Source organism: Panulirus ornatus, chromosome 58 (genome assembly GCF_036320965.1).
Source record: "Panulirus ornatus isolate Po-2019 chromosome 58, ASM3632096v1, whole genome shotgun sequence".
NCBI classification, from domain to species: domain Eukaryota; kingdom Metazoa; phylum Arthropoda; class Malacostraca; order Decapoda; family Palinuridae; genus Panulirus; species Panulirus ornatus.
Window position 1 is genome coordinate 27,423,634 of NC_092281.1, and position 20,125 is coordinate 27,443,758.

Consider the following 20,125-nt stretch of genomic DNA (forward strand, 5'->3'; position numbering starts at 1 on the left):
TGGGTGAAAGGATTGCAAGGAATAGAGTGAATTGAAACGATGTGGTATACCAGGGTCGACTTGCTGTCAATAGATTGAACCAGGGCATGTGAAGCGTCTGGGGTAAACCATGGAAAGTTCTGTGGGGCCTGGATGTGGAAAGGGAGCTGTGGTTTTGGTGCATTATTTCATGACAGCTAGAGACTGAGTGTGAACGAATGGGGCCATTATTGTCTTTTCCTAGTGCTACCTTGCACACATGATGGGGGAGGGAGTTGTTATTCCATGTTTGGCGGGGTGGCGATGGGAATAAATAGAGGCAGACAGTATGAATCATGTACATGTGTATATATGTATATGTCTGTGTGTGTATATATATGTGTACATTGAGATGTATAGGTATGTATATTTGTGTGTGTGGACGTGTATGTGTATACATGTGTATGTGGGTGGGTTGGGCCATTCTTTCGTCTGTTTCCTTGCGCAACCTCACTAACGCGGGAGACATGTATTCCCTGTGTGTTGTAGAAGGCAACTAAAAGGGTAGAGAAGGGGGCCATAACAGGATATTCCCTCAAAGGCCCAGTCCTCTGTTCTTAACACTACCTTGCTAATGCAGGAAATGGCGAATAGTATGAAAAAAAAAAAAATATATATATATATATATATATATATATATATATATATATATATATATATATATATATATATATATATATATAAATATATATATATATATTTTTCTTTCTTTCTTTCAAACTGTTCGCCATTTCCCGCATTAGCGAGGTAGCGTTAAGAACAGAGGACTGGGCCTTTGAGGGAATACCCTCACCTGGCCCAATTCTCTGTTCCTTCTTTTGGAAAATTAAAAAAAAAAAACGAGAGGGGAGGATTTCCAGCCCCCCCGCTCCCTCCCCTTTTAGTCGCCTTTTACAACACGCAGGGAATACGTGGGAAGTATTCTTTGTCCCCTATCCCCAGGGGATATATATATATATATATATATATATATATATATATATATATATATATATATATATATATATATAGGTGATAGGGGAGAAAGAATACCTCCCACGCATTTCCTGCATGTCGTAGAAGGCAACTAAAAGGGATGGGTAAGGGGGCCAGAAACCCACCTCTCCTTGTATTCTAACTTTCTAAAAGGGGAAACAGAAGAAGGAGTCACGTGGGGAGTGCTCATCCTCCTCGAAGGCTCAGTTTGGGGTGTCTAAATGTGTGTGAATGTAACCAAGAGGAGAAAAAAGGAGAGATAGGTAGCATGTTTGAGGAAAGGAACCTGGATGTTTTGGCTCTGAGTGAAACGAAGCTCAAGGGTAAAGGGGAAGAGTGATTTGGGAATATTTTGGGAGTAAAGTCAGGGGTTGGTGAGAGGATAAGACCAAAGAAAGGAGTAGCACTACCCCTGAAACAGGAGTGGTGGAAGTATGTGATAGAGTGTAAGAAAGTAAACTCTTGATTGATATGGGTGAAAGTGGATGGAGAGAGAGGGGTGATTATTGGTGCATATGCACCTGGGCATGAGGAGAAAGATTATGAGAGGCTAGTCTTTTGGGAGCAGCTGAGTGAATGTGTTAGCAGTTTTGATGCACGAGACCAGGTTATAGTGATGGGTGATTTCAATGCAAAGGTGAGTAATGTGGCAGTTGAGGGAATAATTGGTGTACATGGGGTGTTCAGTGTTGTAAATGGAAATGGTGAAGAGCTTATAGATTTATCTGCTGAAAAAGGACTGGTGATTGGGAATATCTGGTTTAAAAAGACATATACATAATTATACGTATGTAAGTAGGAGAGATGGCCAGAAAGCATTATCACATTATGTGTTAATTGACAGGCCTGTGAAAGAGAGACTTTAGGATGTTAATGTGCTGAGAGGTGCAAGTGGATGGATGTCTGATCATTATCTTGTGGAGGTGAAGGTGAAGATTTGTAGAAGTTTTCAGAAAAGAAGAGAAAATGGGGTGAAGAGAGTGATGAGAGTAAGTGAGCTTGAGAAGGAGACTTGCATGAGGAAGTACCAGGAGAGACTGAGTGCAGAATGGAAAAAGGTGAGAGCAAAGGACATAAGGGGAGTGATGGAGGAATGGGATGTATCTAGGGATGATTGTGGCATGAGAAACGTGGGAGGTGGGGAGATTAGAAAGAGTAGTGAGTGGTGGGATGAAGAAGTAAGATTATGAGTGAAAGAGAAGAGAGAGGCATTTGAACAATTTTTGCAGGGAATAGTGCAAATGACTGGGAGATGTATAACAAAGAGCCAGGAGGTCAAGAGAAAGGTGCAAGAGGTTAAAATGGGGGCAAATGAGAGTTGGGGTGAGAGAGTATCATTAATCTTTAGGGAGAATACAAAGATGTTTTGGAAGGAGGTAAATAAAGTGCGTAAGACAAGAGAACAGATGGGAACATTGGTGAAGGGGGCTAAAGGGGAGATAATATGGGGAGGTAATTACAAGTAGTGGTGATGTGAGGAGATGGAGAGTATTTTGAAGGTCTGTTGAATGTGTTAGATGATACAGTGGCAGATACAGGGTGTTTTGGTCAAGGTGGTGTGTGAAGTGAGAGGGTCAGGGAGAATGGTTAGGTAAACAGAGAAGAGGTAGTGAAAGCTTTGCGGAAGATGAAACCCAGAGGGGTTTGGATGGTATTCCACTGGAATTTATTAAAGAAGGGGGTGACTGTGTTGTTGACTGGTTGGTGAGAATATTCAATGTATGTATGGTTCATGGTGAAGTGCCTGATGATTGGCGGAATGCATGCATAGTGCCACTGTACAAAGGCAAAGGGAATAAAGACAAGTGTTCAAATTACAGAGGTATAAGTTAGTTGAGTATTCCCGGGAAATCATATGGGAAGGTATTGATTAAGAGGGTGAGGGCATGTACAAAGCATCAGATTGGGGAAGAGCAGTGTGGCTTCAGAAGTGGTAGAGGATGAGTGGATCAGGTGTTTGCTTTGAAAAATGTATGTGAGAAATACTTACAAAGATAAATGGATTTGTATGTAGCATTTATGGACCTGGAGAATGCATATGATAGAATTGATAGAGATGCTCTGTGGAAGGTATTAAGAGTATATGGTGTGGGAGGCAAGTTGCTAGAAGCAGCAAAAAGTTTTTACCGAGGGTGTAAGGCATGTGTACGAGAAGGAAGAGAGGAAAGTGATTGGTTTCCAGTGAATGATGGTTAGTGGCAGAAGTGCGTGATGTCTCCACGGTTGTTTAATTTGTTTATGGATGGGGTTGTCAGGGAGGTGAATACAAGAGTTCTGGAGAGGGGCAAGTATGCAGTCTGTTGTGGATGAGTGCTTGGGAAGTGAGTCAGTTGTTGTTCGCTGATGATACAGCCCTGGTGGATGAATTGGGTGAGAAACTGCAGAAGATGGAGACTGAGTTTGGTAAAGTGTGTGTAAGAAGAAAGCTGAGAGTAAATGTGAATAAAAGCAAGGTTTATTAGGTACAGTAGGGTTGAAGGACAAATCAATTGGGAGGTAAGTTTGAATGGAGAAAACTTGGAGGAAGTGAAGTGTTTTAGATATCTGGGAGTGGATTTGACAGCAGATGGAACCATGGAAGCAGAAGCGAGTCACAGGGTGGGGGAGGGGGCAAAGGTTCTGGGAGCATTGAAGAATATGTAGAAGGTGAGAACATTATCTCGGAAAGCAAAAATGGGTATGTTTTAAGGAATAGTGGTTCTAACAATGTTATATGGTTGCAGGGCGTGGGCTATAGATAGAGTTGTGCGGAGGAGGATGGATGTGCTGGAAATGAGATGTTTGAGGACAATATGTGGTACGAGGTGGTTTGATCAAGTAAGTAATGAAAAGGTAAGAGAGATGTGTGATAATAAAAAGAGTGTGGTTGAGAGAGCACAAGAGGGTGTTTTGAAATGGTTTAGTCACATGGAGAAAATGAGTGAAGAAAGATTGACAAAGAGGATATATGTGTCAGAGGTGGAGGGAACGAGTAGTAGTGGGAGACCAAATTGGAGGTGGAAAGATGGAATGAAAAAGATTCTGAGTGATCGGGGCCTAAACATGCAGGAGGGTGAAAGGCAAGCAAGGAATAAAGTGAATTGGAATGATGTGGTATACCAGGGTTGACGTGCTGTCATTGGATTGAACCAGGGAATGTGAAGCTTCTGGTGTAAACCATGGAAAGTTCTGTAAGGCCTGGATGTGGAAAGGGACTGTGGTTTCGGTGCATTATACATGACAACTAGAGACTGAGTGTGAACAAAAGTGGCCTTTATTGTCTTTTCCTAGTGCTACCTCGTACACATGCGGGGGGAGGGGGTTATTATTTCATGCGTGGCAGGGCGGTGACAGGAATGAATAAGGGCAGACAGTATGAACTGTGTACATGTGTATATATGTATATGTCTGTGTGTGTATATAAATGTAAACGTTGAGATGTATAGGTAGGTATATGTGCATGAGTGGACATGTATGTATATACATGTGTATGTGGGTGGGTTGGGCCTTTCTTTTGTCTGTTTCCTTGTGCTACCTCGCTAACGTGGGAGACAGCGACAAAGTATAATAAAAAATAAAAAAATATATATTGGATGGTATGGCAGTGGAATTTATTGAAAAAGGGGGTGACTGTGTTGTTGACTGGTTGGTAAGGATATTCAATGTATGTATGGCTTATGGTGAAGTGCATGAGGATTGGTGCAATGCATGCATAGTGTCATTGTCCAAAGGCAAAGGGGATAAAGGTGTGTTCAAATCACAAAGGTATAAGTTTGTTGAGTATTCCTGGGAAATTATATGGGAAGGTATTGATTGAGAGGGTAAAGGCATGTACAGAGCATCAGATTGGGGAAAAGCAGTGTGGTTTCAGAAGAGGTAGAGGATGTGTGGATCAGGTGTTTGCTTTGAAGAACGTACGCGAGATATATTTAGTAAACAGATGGATTTATATGTAACATTTATGGATCTTGGGAAGGCTTATGATAGAGTTGATAGAGATGCTCTGGGGAAGGTATTAAGAGTATATGGTGTGGGAGGTAAGCTGCTTGAAGCAGTGAAAAATTTTTATCGAGGATGTAAGGCATGTGTATGAGTAGGAAGAGAGGAAAGTGAATGGTTCCCAGTGAATGTCAGTTTGCGGCAGGGGTGCGTGATGTCTCCATGGTTGTTTAACTTGTTTATGGATGGGGTTGTTAGGGAGGTGAATGCAAGAGTTTTGGAGAGAGGGGCAAGTATGCAATCTGTTGTGAAGGAGAGGGCTTGGGAAGTGAGTCAGTTGTTGTTCGATGATGTTACAGTGCTGGTGGCTGATTCAGTTAACAAACTGCAGAAGTTGATGAATGAGCTTGGTAAAGTGTGTGAAAGAAGAAAGCTGAAAGTAAATGTGAATAAGAGCAAAGTAGGGTCGAGGGACAATTTAATCGGGAGGTCCCGCATATCATATCATATGTTATAATGATATATATATATATATATAATGTTACCAACACAAAAGGGATTACCATATAGAGACAACAGGACTTGAAGAAGAAGAATTCTTTTCTTATATTCAAAACGTAGACCTGTACCCATACATACTCACATTGGGAGAAATTTTTAAATGATCAATCTGTTCTGCAGTTCTCTGAAGGGGACTTTATTGGGTTTTATTGGTACCTGAATCTTTACAAATTAGGTTTTAAAGGTACCTCAATTTTCACTGAAATATCATCAATCAAACCCCCTTGCACTATATTTTAGACATGAAGTTATAACAAAAAAAGAAATTAATGAAATGCCAAAAAAAATGGACTTGTTAATATCTTTTACCACTATAGAAGGAAAATGTCTGTGCTTAATTTGCAGTGCTAAAAATGTACAATTAACACTGCCATTTCAAATGCAAACATGCACACAAACATTGAAACTTATCTGACAAAAGGGAAGTCCAAGAGATGGTAGATCAAATGAGAAAGCAGAGAATCATTTTCAAAAAGAAACTTTGGATCCAAGATTGATATTACGAGAGAAGAGTAATATGACTGCCCACAAAATCACCAAACACATCAAATCATTCTCTGAAACAGATCTGTAAGCACTGTATGGTTGATTCTCTGTCTATTTCATGTCTGTTAATACAATTTCTTGAGATATATGTTGAGGACATCACTGATAAATTTCATCTGCAGTTCTGATCTAAAGTAAAGAATTCTGAATATTCATCACTATCACTATCACTTGAGTGAATGTTGGGGTGAAGAAGGTGGTGAGAGTAAGTGAGCTTGGGAAGGAGACCTGTGTGAAGAAGTATCTGGAGAGACTGTGTACAGAATGGAAAAAGGTGAGAACAATGGAAGTAAGGGGAGTGGGGGAGGAATGGGATGTATTTAGGGAATCAGTGATGGATTGCGCAAAAGATGCTTGTGGCATGAGAAGAGTGGGAGGTGGGCTGTTTAGAAAGGGTAGTGAGTGGTGGGATGAAGAAGTAAGAGTATTAGTGAAAGAGAAGAGAGAGGCATTTGGACGATTTTTGCAGGGAAAAAATGCAATTGAGAGAGAGAAGTATAAAAGAAAGAGACAGGAGGTCAAGAGAAAGGTGCAAGAGGTGAAAAAAAGGGCAAATGAGAGTTGGGGTGAGAGACTATCAGTAAATTTTAGGGAGAATAAAAAGATGTTCTGGAAGGAGGTAAATAGGGTGCGTAAGACAAGGGAGCAAATGGGAACTTCAGTGAAGGGCGTAAATGGGGAGGTGATAACAAGTAGTGGTGATGTGAGAAGGAGATGGAATGAGTATTTTGAAGGTTTGTTGAATGTGTCTGATGACAGAGTGGCAGATATAGGGTGTTTGGGTCGAGGTGGTGTGCAAAGTGAGAGGGTTAGGGAAAATGATTTGGTAAACAGAGAAGAGGTAGTAAAAGCTTTGCGGAAGATGAAAGCCGGCAAGGCAGCAGGTTTGGATGGTATTGCAGTGGAATTTATTAAAAAAGGGGGTGACTGTATTGTTGACTGGTTGGTAAGGTTATTTAATGTATGTATGACTCATGGTGAGGTGCCTGAGGATTGGCGGAATGCGTGCATAGTGCCATTGTACAAAGGCAAAGGGGGATAAGAGTGAGTGCTCAAATTACAGAGGTAAAAGTTTGTTGAGTATTCCTGGTAAATTATATGGGAGGGTACTGATTGAGAGGGTGAAGGCATGTACAGAGCATCAGATTGGGGAAGAGCAGTGTGGTTTCAGAAGTGGTAGAGGATGTGTGGATCAGGTGTTTGCTTTGAAGAATGTATGTGAGAAATACTTAGAAAAGCAAATGGATTTGTATGTAGCATTTATGGATCTGGAGAAGGCATATGATAGAGTTGATAGAGATGCTCTGTGGAAGGTATTAAGAATATATGGTGTGGGAGGCAAGTTGTTAGAAGCAGTGAAAAGTTTTTATCGAGGATGTAAGGCATGTGTACGTGTAGGAAGAGAGGAAAGTGATTGGTTCTCAGTGAATGTAGGTTTGTGGCAGGGGTGTGTGATGTCTCCATGGTTGTTTAATTTGTTTATGGATGGGGTTGTTAGGGAGGTAAATGCAAGAGTTTTGGAAAGAGGGGCAAGTATGAAGTCTGTTGGGGATGAGAGAGCTTGGGAAGTGAGTCAGTTGTTGTTCGCTGATGATACAGCGCTGGTGGCGGATTCATGTGAGAAACTGCAGAAGCTGGTGACGGAGTTTGGTAAAGTGTGTGGAAGAAGAAAGTTAAGAGTAAATGTGAATAAGAGCAAGGTTATTAGGTACAGTAGGGTTGAGGGTCAAGTCAATTGGGAGGTGAGTTTGAATGGAGAAAAACTGGAGGAAGTGAAGTGTTTTAGATATCTGGGAGTGGATCTGGCAGCGGATGGAACCATGGAAGCGGAAGTGGATCATAGGGTGGGGGAGGGGGCGAAAATTTTGGGAGCCTTGAAAAATGTGTGGAAGTCGAGAACATTATCCCGGAAAGCAAAAATGGGTATGTTTGAAGGAATAGTGGTTCCAACAATGTTGTATGGTTGCGAGGCGTGGGCTATGGATAGAGTTGTGCGCAGGAGGATGGATGTGCTGGAAATGAGATGTTTGAGGACAATGTGTGGTGTGAGGTGGTTTGATCGAGTAAGTAACGTAAGGGTAAGAGAGATGTGTGGAAATAAAAAGAGCGTGGTTGAGAGAGCAGAAGAGGGTGTTTTGAAATGGTTTGGGCACATGGAGAGAATGAGTGAGGAAAGATTGACCAAGAGGATATATGTGTCGGAGGTGGAGGGAACGAGGAGAAGAGGGAGACCAAATTGGAGGTGGAAAGATGGAGTGAAAAGGATTTTGTGTGATCGGGGCCTGAACATGCAGGAGGGTGAAAGGAGGGCAAGAAATAGAGCGAATTGGAGTGATGTGGTATACAGGGGTTGACGTGCTGTCAGTGGATTGAATCAAGGCATGTGAAGCGTCCGGGGTAAACCATGGAAAGCTGTGTAGGTATGTATATTTGCGTGTGTGGACGTGTGTATGTACATGTGTATGGGGGGGGGTTGGGCCATTTCTTTCGTCTGTTTCCTTGCGCTACCTCGCAAACGCGGGAGACAGCGACAAAGTATAAAAAAAAAAAAAAAAAAAAAAAAAAAAATCACTTGAGAGCTGTGATGTCAAAGACACAGATGAGTTGATCATTTTCATATGAAGTATCCCCAAAAATTTTAATCTCCAAAACCTGACATGAGTGCAGTCAATGAGAGCAATGACAACTGGGGAAGATTAGCTAAATTCACTAAGTGCATGGTGAAATTATAGGAGCGCAGTGGAAAAATTCATGAATGGGAGGTCCAAATCTGAGGGGTAGAAATGGTGGGCTGCTGAAAAATTCCAGAACAAGTCAAAGATGCAAATGAAGTCCTTTATAAGAATGTTTTAAGCTAAGCAACATTGCGGAAGCAGATGCTAAAGTGGTTGACTACATTCAAGCTAAAGCATTGCACCACAATCAACTTGTAACATGCTACTTGAAGACTCTGAATCTGAACCCAGATGCTTGTATTCTGAAAAATAAGATGATTCTCTGTGGAAAAGGTCTTAAAAAGAATGTGGGAACTGAAACCCGAGACGGGTTCATTTTGGACATAAAAAATTAATTTCCCAAAACAGAATGAAACAAATTGACTTTCCATTTGCTGTTCTTATCATGGGCCACATGAACAAACCATATTCAAGGCTGCAAGGGAAGGGGGCTTTTGTAAATGATCTATTTAAAAGTGTCCAAGCATTTATGAACAAATAGCCTCTTTTAACTTATCAGATAGGAGACAAGCAGTTCACTTGCTATAACATGGCAGCAGATTACCAGCATGTGATCAAAACACTGAAAAGTGTTCTTCATTGCTACCTGGCTTGCACAATGAATTTTCAAGCTGATTCCAGAATTTTAAATTGAACAAAAATGAATTATCATTGGTCTCCTCTCTTTTCTTATTTGACATTCATACAGCCCCATTGACCTCCAACTCCAACTTGCCAACCTGCAATCTCATCATCTGCTTTTGGAGCAATTCAAGTCAGTGCTGCTTCCGAGTTTTTATGCCTCTTTTACTGCTGTCTTTCCAAAACTCGAGGTATATGCCCAAAGGATATTGTGCTGTTTAGGTCAACATACATATTTATCTATCTATTATACTTTGTCGCTGTCTCCCGCATTAACGAAGGAGCGCAAGGAAACAGACGAAAGAATGGCCCAACCACCCACATATACATATGTATACATACACATCCACACACGCACATATACCTATACACTTCAACGTACACAAATATATACATTATTTATTTATTTTGCTTTGTCGCTGTCTCCTGCGTTAGCGAGGTAGTGCAAGGAAACAGACGAAAGAATGGCCCAACCCACCCACATACACATGTATATACAAATACATCCACACATGCAAATATACATACCTATACATCTCAATGTACACATATATAAACACACAGACATATACATATACACACATGTACATAATTCATACTGTCTGCCTTTATTTATTCCCATCGCCACCTCGCCACACATGGAATAACAACCCCCTCCCCCCTCATGTGTGCGAGGTAGTGCTAGGAAAAGACAACAAAGGCCCCATTCGTTCACACTCAGTCTCTAGCTGTCATGTAATAATGCACCGAAACCACAGCTCCCTTTCCACATCCAGGCCCCACAGAACCTTCCATGGTTTACACCAGAAGCTTCACATGCCCTGGTTCAATCTATTGACAGCACGTCGACCCCGGTATACCACATCATTCCAATTCACTCTATTTCTTGCAAGCCCTTCACCTTCCTGCATGTTCAGGCCCCGATCACTCAAAATCTTTTTCACTCCATCTTTCCACCTCCAATTTGGTCTCCCACTTCTCCTCGTTCCCTCCACCTCTGACACATATATCCTCTTGGTCAATCTTTCCTCACTCACTCTCTCCATGTGACCAAACCATTTCAATACACCCTCTTCTGCTCTCTTAACCACACTCTTTTTATTACCACACATCTCTCTTACCCTTTCATTGCTTACTCAATCAAACCACCTTACACCGCATACTGTCCTCAAACATCTCATTTCCAACACATCCACTCTCCTCTGCACAACTCTATCTATAGCCCACGCCTCGCAACCATATTACATTGTTGGAACCACTATTCCATCAAACATACCCACTTTTGCTTTCCAATATAATGTTCTCACCTTCCTCATATTTTTCAACACTCCCAGAACTTTTGCCCCTCCCCCACCCTGTGACTTACTTCTGCTTCCATCCACTGTCAAATCCACTCCAGATATCTAAAACACTTCACTTCCTCCAGTTTTTCTCCATTCAAACTTACCTCCCAACTGGCTTGTCCCTTAACCCTACTGTACCTAATAACCGTGCTCTTATTCAGATATTTTCGGAGATATTTTCTGTATTGAAGGTGAATACAGTAAATCAAGCTTATATCTGTGATGAATGATAACCACCTTGGAGCAATACTCAGCACTGCAGCAATGGAAACACCTTCTTCAGCTACAGTGTTACAACACTTAAGCACTGTAATTCATCTCAATAAGACTCCAATATTCTCATCTACATGTGAATAACTAATGAAACATAAATTATCTGCTCAATTATCTACAATTGAGCTAACTTGTAAATTCACTTAAATCAATCTTATTTGGCAAAGAATGTGCAGAGTGTAGAAGTAGCAGCATGAGTAGAGGAAAACGGGAACTGACACAGCTTCCTAGGTCATCACACCAACACAGTCTCCCTCATTCCTCCACCCAGCCAACATCCGAGGAATGAAGAGAAACCCTCTGCTCCAAATTAATTCAGCAGAACATCTCAGCCAGCAAGATCTACAAAAACATTTTAACATACAGAAGTAATAACAACATTGAATTTAAAATGGATATCATTATCGTTTTGGAAAACATCCGTTCAATGATTCATTAATATTTACCATATGCTCAGGTGACGTCCAACTAATATTCTTTTTCCAGTATATAAAAGAGTAAGGCTTGATCTTGTGACCTTCTGAATTCAGCATATGAAGCTACATTAAGTGTGTGGCCCAGGAAGTTTACAAAAATTATGGAAATGGATTGTTACCCAAAATAATTTTGAACTGCAGAGAAGGGATATACAATAACAAAAACTTTTGGAATACGTAAAAGAAACAATAAACCATGCACGCTGGAAGCTCACCTTACTTTTTCAAGTTGTGCTGAGACATCAAAATTTCTGGACATTATCAGAGTGTAAGTAGTGCATGAAGTACACTTTTGCAGTGATTTTTATTTTCTATGATTATTTTTGAAATTGTAACGTTTATTTTATTTTTTTTATTATACTTTGTCGCTGTCTCCCGCGTTTGCGAGGTAGCGCAAGGAAACAGACGAAAGAAATGGCCCAACCCCCCCCATACACATGTATATACATACGTCCACACACGCAAATATACATACCTACACAGCCTTCCACGGTTTACCCCAGACGCTTCACATGCCCTGCTTCAATCCACTGACAGCACGTCAACCCTGGTATACCACATCGCTCCAACTCACTCTATTCCTTGCCCTCCTTTCACCCTCCTGCATGTTCAGGCCCCGATCACACAAAATCTTTTTCACTCCATCTTTCCACCTCCAATTTGGTCTCCCTCTTCTCCTTGTTCCCTCCATCTCCGACACATATATCCTCTTGGTCAATCTTTCCTCACTCATCCTCTCCATGTGCCCAAACCACTTCAGAACACCCTCTTCTGCTCTCTCAACCACGCTCTTTTTATTTCCACACATCTCTCTTACCCTTACGTTACTCACTCGATCAAACCACCTCACACCACATTAAATTTTAGGGAGAATAAAAAGATGTTCTGGAAGGAGGTAAATAAAGTGCGTAAGACAAGGGAGCAAATGGGAACTTCGGTGAAGGGCGCAAGTGGGGAAGTGATAACAAGTAGTGGTGATGTGAGAAGGAGATGGAGTGAGTATTTTGAAGGTTTGTTTAATGTGTTTGACGATAGAGTGGCAGATATAGGGTGTTTTGGTCGAGGTGGTGTGCAGAGTGAGAGGGTTAGGGAAAATGATTTGGTAAACAGAGAAGAGGTAGTGAAAGCTTTGCGGAAGATGAAAGCCGGCAAGGCAGCAGGTTTGGATGGTATTGCAGTGGAATTTATAAAAAAAGGGGGTGACTGTATTGTTGACTGGTTGGTAAGGTTATTTAATGTATGTATGACTCATGGTGAGGTGCCTGAGGATTGGCGGAATGCGTGCATAGTGCCATTGTACAAAGGCAAAGGGGATAAGAGTGAGTGCTCAAATTACAGAGGTATAAGTTTGTTGAGTATTCCTGGTAAATTATATGGGAGGGTATTGATTGAGAGGGTGAAGGCATGTACAGAGCATCAGATTGGGGAAGAGCAGTGTGGTTTCAGAAGTGGTAGAGGATATGTGGATCAGGTGTTTGCTTTGAAGAATGTATGTGAGAAATACTTAGAAAAGCAAATGGATTTGTATGTAGCATTTATGGATCTGGAGAAGGCATATGATAGAGTTGATAGAGATGCTCTGTGGAAGGTATTAAGAATATATGGTGTGGGAGGAAAGTTGTTAGAAGCAGTGAAAGGTTTTTATCGAGGATGTAAGGCATGTGTACGTGTAGGAAGAGAGGAAAGTGATTGGTTCTCAGTGAATGTAGGTTTGCGGCAGGGGTGTGTGATGTCTCCATGGTTGTTTAATTTGTTTATGGATGGGGTTGTTAGGGAGGTGAATGCAAGAGTTTTGGAAAGATGGGCAAGTATGAAGTCTGTTGGGGATGAGAGAGCTTGGGAAGTGAGTCAGTTGTTGTTCGCTGATGATACAGCGCTGGTGGCTGATTCATGTGAGAAACTGCAGAAGCTGGTGACTGAGTTTGGAAAAGTGTGTGGAAGAAGAAAGTTAAGAGTAAATGTGAATAAGAGCAAGGTTATTAGGTACAGTAGGGTTGAGGGTCAAGTCAATTGGGAGGTGAGTTTGAATGGAGAAAAACTGGAGGAAGTGAAGTGTTTTAGATATCTGGGAGTGGATCTGGCAGCGGATGGAACCATGGAAGCGGAAGTGGATCATAGGGTGGGGGAGGGGGCGAAAATCCTGGGGGCCTTGAAGAATGTGTGGAAGTCGAGAACATTATCTCGGAAAGCAAAAATGGGTATGTTTGAAGGAATAGTGGTTCCAACAATGTTGTATGGTTGCGAGGCGTGGGCTATGGATAGAGTTGTGCGCAGGAGGATGGATGTGCTGGAAATGAGATGTTTGAGGACAATGTGTGGTGTGAGGTGGTTTGATCGAGTGTAACGTTTAATATATCTTTTAAAAAATTGAAAACTGAGATTCACAGGATTGAAAAGGAAATCCCAGAAGAGTTAAGAGGTTAATAAGCATGCAGCACTATTAAACAATGACTCAGAATGTTGAGTCGTACAAGACATTATTTATATTAGAAAATTCTGCTCTAGTTGATCAAGACTTAAAAAATCTATCTTTTTTTTAATATTTAGAAACTATGCCTCAAGTATGCATGAAAATTATCCCTATTACCTCATCAATGGGTTATGAAACTAGCAATGAGGCTGTCAACAACAATTTCAACGTTGACATCACTTAAGCTAAAAGCACAAATGTTATTTGGTCATCTCTATCATCAGGCTTGCTGTGGTAAGAAAATATTAGCAAATCTTAAGAGAAAAATATTACTGTGATTATCGGAGGTAATTGGAATCTTGTCCCAGCTGTGCTAGATTAAAGAAAATAAAGCCACAACAGACTTATCACCTGTTTTACCTACCTGTATTTCTACTCTTATGATTTGTCCAACACCACCTTTTAATATAATCTACACTCATCAGAACCTGTCCAACAGCTAAAGCAATAACATAAGCAGTTTGCTTGTACTATTCAAATGGGAATCCGATGAAGAGCTAGAGGAATTCAATTCATATCTCTAATGCCCATTCCCACAGGAACTCCCATCAATATGGTGGCAGGAACAAAAGAATCTCCACTCAAGAATTTAGGTATGCTTTGTTTTTTTAGAATAAAGTTATATTCATATCTGTGATTACCATCTCTTTAATATATTCAAAGTTTATGCCAGTTTATACATTTTACTGTTAGTTAACTATTCCTTGTGAGTATGTGTGAGTGCTAAATACCTTTATGAGATCTTTAAGATTCTAAACTGCCCAACATGGCCCAATGTAAGGTGCAATGTGGGAACCTTTCATTCTTAGTCCTTCACTGAAAATTCATGTACAGCAAGTTAACAGACTGTGTGCTCTTATGACTATATCCCTCACCTAAGGATTAAAACTAAAAGAATGATCATGTACTTCTTAAAATCTTACACATACAGGCCTCATGGAAACTCAATCTTCACCACTGCATATTCAATTTCCTTCATCATCAGCAGCTAGAAACATATTCAGCATAGATTCAAATGCCTTTCAAAAACTTTTTCAGATGCAACTGCCACTCAATAAAAAAAATTTCTATCAATATTTAGATCTTTAAACTAGATGCTTTACCAGAACTAGATGCACTTCTAAAAATGATGGAGGTTTACTCCCATAAGATCCTTTCCAAAACATGTTCCTTCACAATCTCGCATCTCAATACTCAGTTTGACCCAATCTTAAAAGGTACACATCCTTTATGCCATCATCCAAGTTGAAAAGTCCAAGCATAAACTTTATCTTAGTCCAATGACTTAATATTGCATATCAAAATGAATAATGCCTCAATTATGTCTGAGGCTGGAACCAAAACTAGGTTGTCTTTGTACAAATCACTGAATAACATCCCACAAACCCTGCAACATCCCATAAGTAAATCTAGTTTTCACAGGATGAAGGAACATGTTACTGCTCCATCATAAGTGCCCATTACATTCTGACAAATCTAGCAGAGGAAAGCAGTAACTATCTTCCACTAGTAAATGCAGAAGGTTAATCTTTCTGTGTTTGAAAGAATGTTACTTCATAAGAATTCCTTAGATATAATAAAATAAATTTGGCTGGCATGAAACTAAAAATTATGTAAAGAAAATTTATGTAGTTTCTACCAAGTCACCTCATCTCCAAGATACTTATGTCAGCATTTAATGTAAATATTCTCCAAACAACTTACCAGCGACCATCAAAATCCTTGATAAGGTATCACAGAACAACCAGTAATATTAAAAACATTTGTTTTCAAGTATTCAAGTAGGAGACTGAAAAACTCAAATAACAAGACCCAGTGAGTTGGTTTTAATTTTTGTGAGAATATGCACGTTAAACATTATGAAAACCATCATCTTCATAGCTAAAGGAACCCATCTCAAGCCATTAGCAGGATATAAATTTTTAAAGACTTTAAAGTGATCAAAGTGCCACAAAGTGGGTTACATACAGTGAGAAAGCATGTGATCTTACAATACTTAGCTTCTCAAAATGTAAGGATTTTTAGGGTAGAGATTAAAATTTGACCATGACAGCCTTAATGACTACAGAACTTGATAGGCCTAAAGACCCTAAACTTCACAAAGAATCTATCTACCCATCTACATCTCTGATATCCATTTCCTCCAGGAACTCCCTCAAAGGGATGGCCAAGGCAAAAGCCAACATAATTGGTGAACAACAGAGCCACTTCTTGACCTTCAGTGCCTTATCCTTAACAAGCTACCGGGAAAAGGCTACTCTAATGTTGTTTTGTTTCCAGAGGCTCCTACTTTCCTACCAACTACTACCACTACCTCATGTGTGTGCCTAAAAATAAATAATGTATTAAGCCTTACAGCATACATGCAAGATCGTGCTGTTGTATCTGTCAACCCCTTTCCAGAGTTCCCCTGCTTGCTTACCAAATTAGTCACACGTTAATTTCTGCCATACAACACTGTATAAATACCTTTATTATCATATTTATATATTATTTTTGTATTTTCCCCAGTTACATCCTTCATACACCACATTATTCAAAAAATCCAAAAATCCCATATGCACTTATTGCTAATCATATGGGCTCACAGGTATGTACTTTGATCATTCATGTTTCAACTACAAGAGCTGTACTCACCTGCTACATAAAGGCCGAGCCAATCAGATGGCGAAGCTTGATCTTGAGGCAAACTCCATCTAACAGTAACATTCTCATTGGCACTTGCCCCAATGCAACTTCGAGAAAGGGTGAGACAACATGATGATGCAGGGGTATAGGGGGCATTGGTAGCAGGTTCCGGGCTGGGTGGTGCATCTGGACAGTGAGACATTGTTGTCATCCCCCCAGTGCTGCTGCCACCACTGCCCCCCACACTACCATCTAAACCATCTGAAATGATATAAAATATACATATCAATATACTGATTCATCATTAATGCTTACCTTAATAACTATTAAATAACTTTATTTATTGATTTAGGAAAAACATAAGATCAGACAAAGTGCAAAAAACTGAGGTGCGTGGTCACACAGTAATGTACTTATTTCCTTTCTAAAAATTTCAATAAGAGTTATGTCTCTCTCTCATGGACAAGACATAAGGTGGTCCAGGGCTTCATCAAGGCAGACTGACAAGAATTCAGCAAACCAAAGTAAGTTACTCTGCCACACTAACTCTGCTCAGCTGCAGGGATGAATCCAACCCCTAATTTGTATGGTCAGAGTACATCCTAGTTCCTGTAATCTATTTTACTTGCATATATACAAAAGCAAAAGCCTAAGTAATATTACATAAATTTTACAATTCATTAAGTCCCAGACAAATCTGTATAAAGCTAATCAGTATTATAGTATATACCTCTTTCTCTACTTGTTATTACCTCCCCATTTGCCCCCTTTACCGATGTTCCCATTTCTTCTCTTGTCTTACGCACTTTATTTACCTCCTTCCAAAACATCTTTTTATTCTCCCTAAAATATGGTGATACTCATCCCAACTCTCATTTGCCCTCTTTTTCACCTCTTGCACCTTTCTCTTGACCTCTTGCCTCTTTCTTTTATACATCTCCCAGTCATTTACACTATTTCCCTGCAAAAATTGTCCAAATGCCTCTCTCTTCTCTTTCACTAACAATCTTACTTCTTCATCCCACCACTGACTACCCTTTCTAATCTGCCCACCTCCCACCTTTCTCATGCCACAGGCATCTTTTGATAAAGTTGGGGATATAGGGTGTTTTGGTTGAGGTGGTGTGCAAAGTGAGAGGGTCAGGGAGAATGATTTGGTAAACGGAAAAGAGGTAGTGAAAGCTTTGTGGAAGATAAAAGCTGGCAAGGTGGCGAGTTTGGATGGTATTGCTGCGGAATTTATTAAAAAAAAAGGGGGGGACTGTGTTTTTGACTGATTGGTGAGGATATTCAATATATGTATGGTTTATGGTGAAGTGCCTGAGGATTGGCGGAATGCATGTATAGCGCCACTGTACAAAAGCAAAGGGGACAAAGGCGAGTGTTCAAATTACAGAGGTATAAGTTTGTCTAGTATTCCTGGGAAATTATATGGGAGGGTATCGACTGAAAGGGTCAGAGCAGATACTGAGCATCAAATTGGGGAGGAGCAGTGTGGTTTCAGAAGTGGTAGAGGATGTGTGGATCAGGAGTTTGCTTTGAAGAATGTATGCAAGAAATACTTAGAAAAGCAGCTGGTGACTGAGAAGCTGGTGACTGAGTTTGGTAAAGTGTATGAATAAAGAAGGCTGTGAGTAAATGTGAATAAAAGCAAGGTTATTAGGTCCAGTAGGGTTGAGAGACAAGTTAATTGGGAGGTAAGTTTGAATGGAGAAAAATATATAAATACCCATATATGCACATATACATATCAACATATAGATATATACATACATACACATACACAGACATGTACATATACACACATGTACATATTCATACTTGCTTGCGTTCATCCATTCCTGGTGCTACCGCATCCCACAGGAAACAGCATTGCTATCCCCTGCTTCAATGAGGTAGCACCAGGGAAATAGAGAAAAAAGGCCACATTCGTTCACACTTGGCTAAAACTGCATCCAGCCCATCCAATCCACACGACCATCTAAAATACTTACACAACTACATGAAAGCCAAATGGCTGGCCAACCTTGATGCAGCACATGGAATCAAAGCTCCAAAACCTCAGTATGGGAATAGAAAAATAAAACTTCAAACTTCTCACCACAACCTAAACGACTCATAAAATGCAGAAATCATTTCAGACAGAATATACACCATCAGTAAAAATCAGAGAACACATCTAAACTCTACAAAGCCCTATCACCAACCCATTCACAGGAAAGAAACCTACAAATTGGCACTCCCAAAGAAAAAAACAACATACCAAGAGATACTCCTCAAAAATCAGCCACAAACCAACCTCACCCCTAAAGAGTCAAGTCAGGAAAAGCCTAAAAAATCCATTTGGAAACAACTGCCCACCTATCCTTCACTCACATCGATACAAACAACGCAATTACAACTTTAAAAAACTCACCTGCAATAGGTCCTGTCAACATAAACTTTCACATAAAACACACAAAATATACTTGACACTATCCTCCACAACAATGACAAAAAGTGGTAGACCAATTTCATGGCTCGCCAGCCAGCATGGCAGACTAACTCAAAACGGTTTCACCTCTGACACCCTTAAACTCTAAAATGGAGGTCCCAAAAAAGCAGTTCTTTCTCCAACTCCCTTCAATCTCTTCCTAAATGATCTCTAATTGCCTTCAGCAAACCAAAACATGTCACTCATAATGACTTCACCTCTTAAACCCTTTAGTTCCAAAATGTTGTTCCCAAAAGAGCAGTTCTTTATCTAAAACTCTTCAGTCTCTCCCTACATGACCTTCAATTAACTTCAGCCAACCACAACATGAAGATTGAGTCACTCACCTCTAAAACCTTTAAACTCTACAATAGAGTTGCTTAAAAAGTTCTTTCTCCAACCCTCTTCAAGCTCTTCCTACACGACCTCCAATTACCTCCAGCAAACCACAAGATGAAGATCCTTTCACATGCAAATGACCTCACAATCACATCACACCACCATAACACCAAAAAATGTGCAGGAAAACTGCAACAATGGCTAATCCATAACAGAATGTCTGCATCTCCACTGCATTCTTAATTCACTCTTTAAACCCTAGACAGACATGAAACCAACTCATACACTCCACTCAACTTGCATGGACAATTACTCCTACTGAACAAAACATCAGCCATTCCAGCATCACATGAAATACACGACATTCACTCTCTACACCAATCACGTCAATAAAAAAGCAACACAAATTAAATGCCCTCACAACACTAAGTGGCACCAGATTTGGACAAGGAACAGAACATATTCTAATAACAATTTATCAGCTCCACTCTAAACTATGCCTTACCTGCCTGATTTCCATCCTCTCAAAAGCAAATATAACAAAGCTGCAAACCATACAAAGCAGAGCTTCAAAAATTAAACTGCAATCTCATCCATTCCAGCTGCCTTAACACACTTCATTTTATACAAGGGTGTCACTATCTCTTTCCATTTCAAAAACCCCTTCCCATGACTCCCACTTTGCATACCTCCCAAACCCAAACATTCCATATCTGCATCCTCTCCTCTGACACATTCAACAGTCCTTA

The 20,125-nt window shown here is 40.3% G+C and overlaps 1 protein-coding gene across 1 annotated transcript in view; it reads right to left on the reverse strand.

Annotated features, from left to right (window-relative positions):
* LOC139766688 (uncharacterized) overlaps window positions 1-20,125 on the reverse strand; it is a 375,409-nt gene that overhangs the window by 342,823 nt on the left and 12,461 nt on the right. The window contains exon 4 of the mRNA XM_071695606.1: window positions 16,574-16,825. Within this exon, the coding sequence (XP_071551707.1) occupies window positions 16,574-16,825 (252 nt within the window). The remainder of the gene's footprint in view (window positions 1-16,573; window positions 16,826-20,125) is intronic.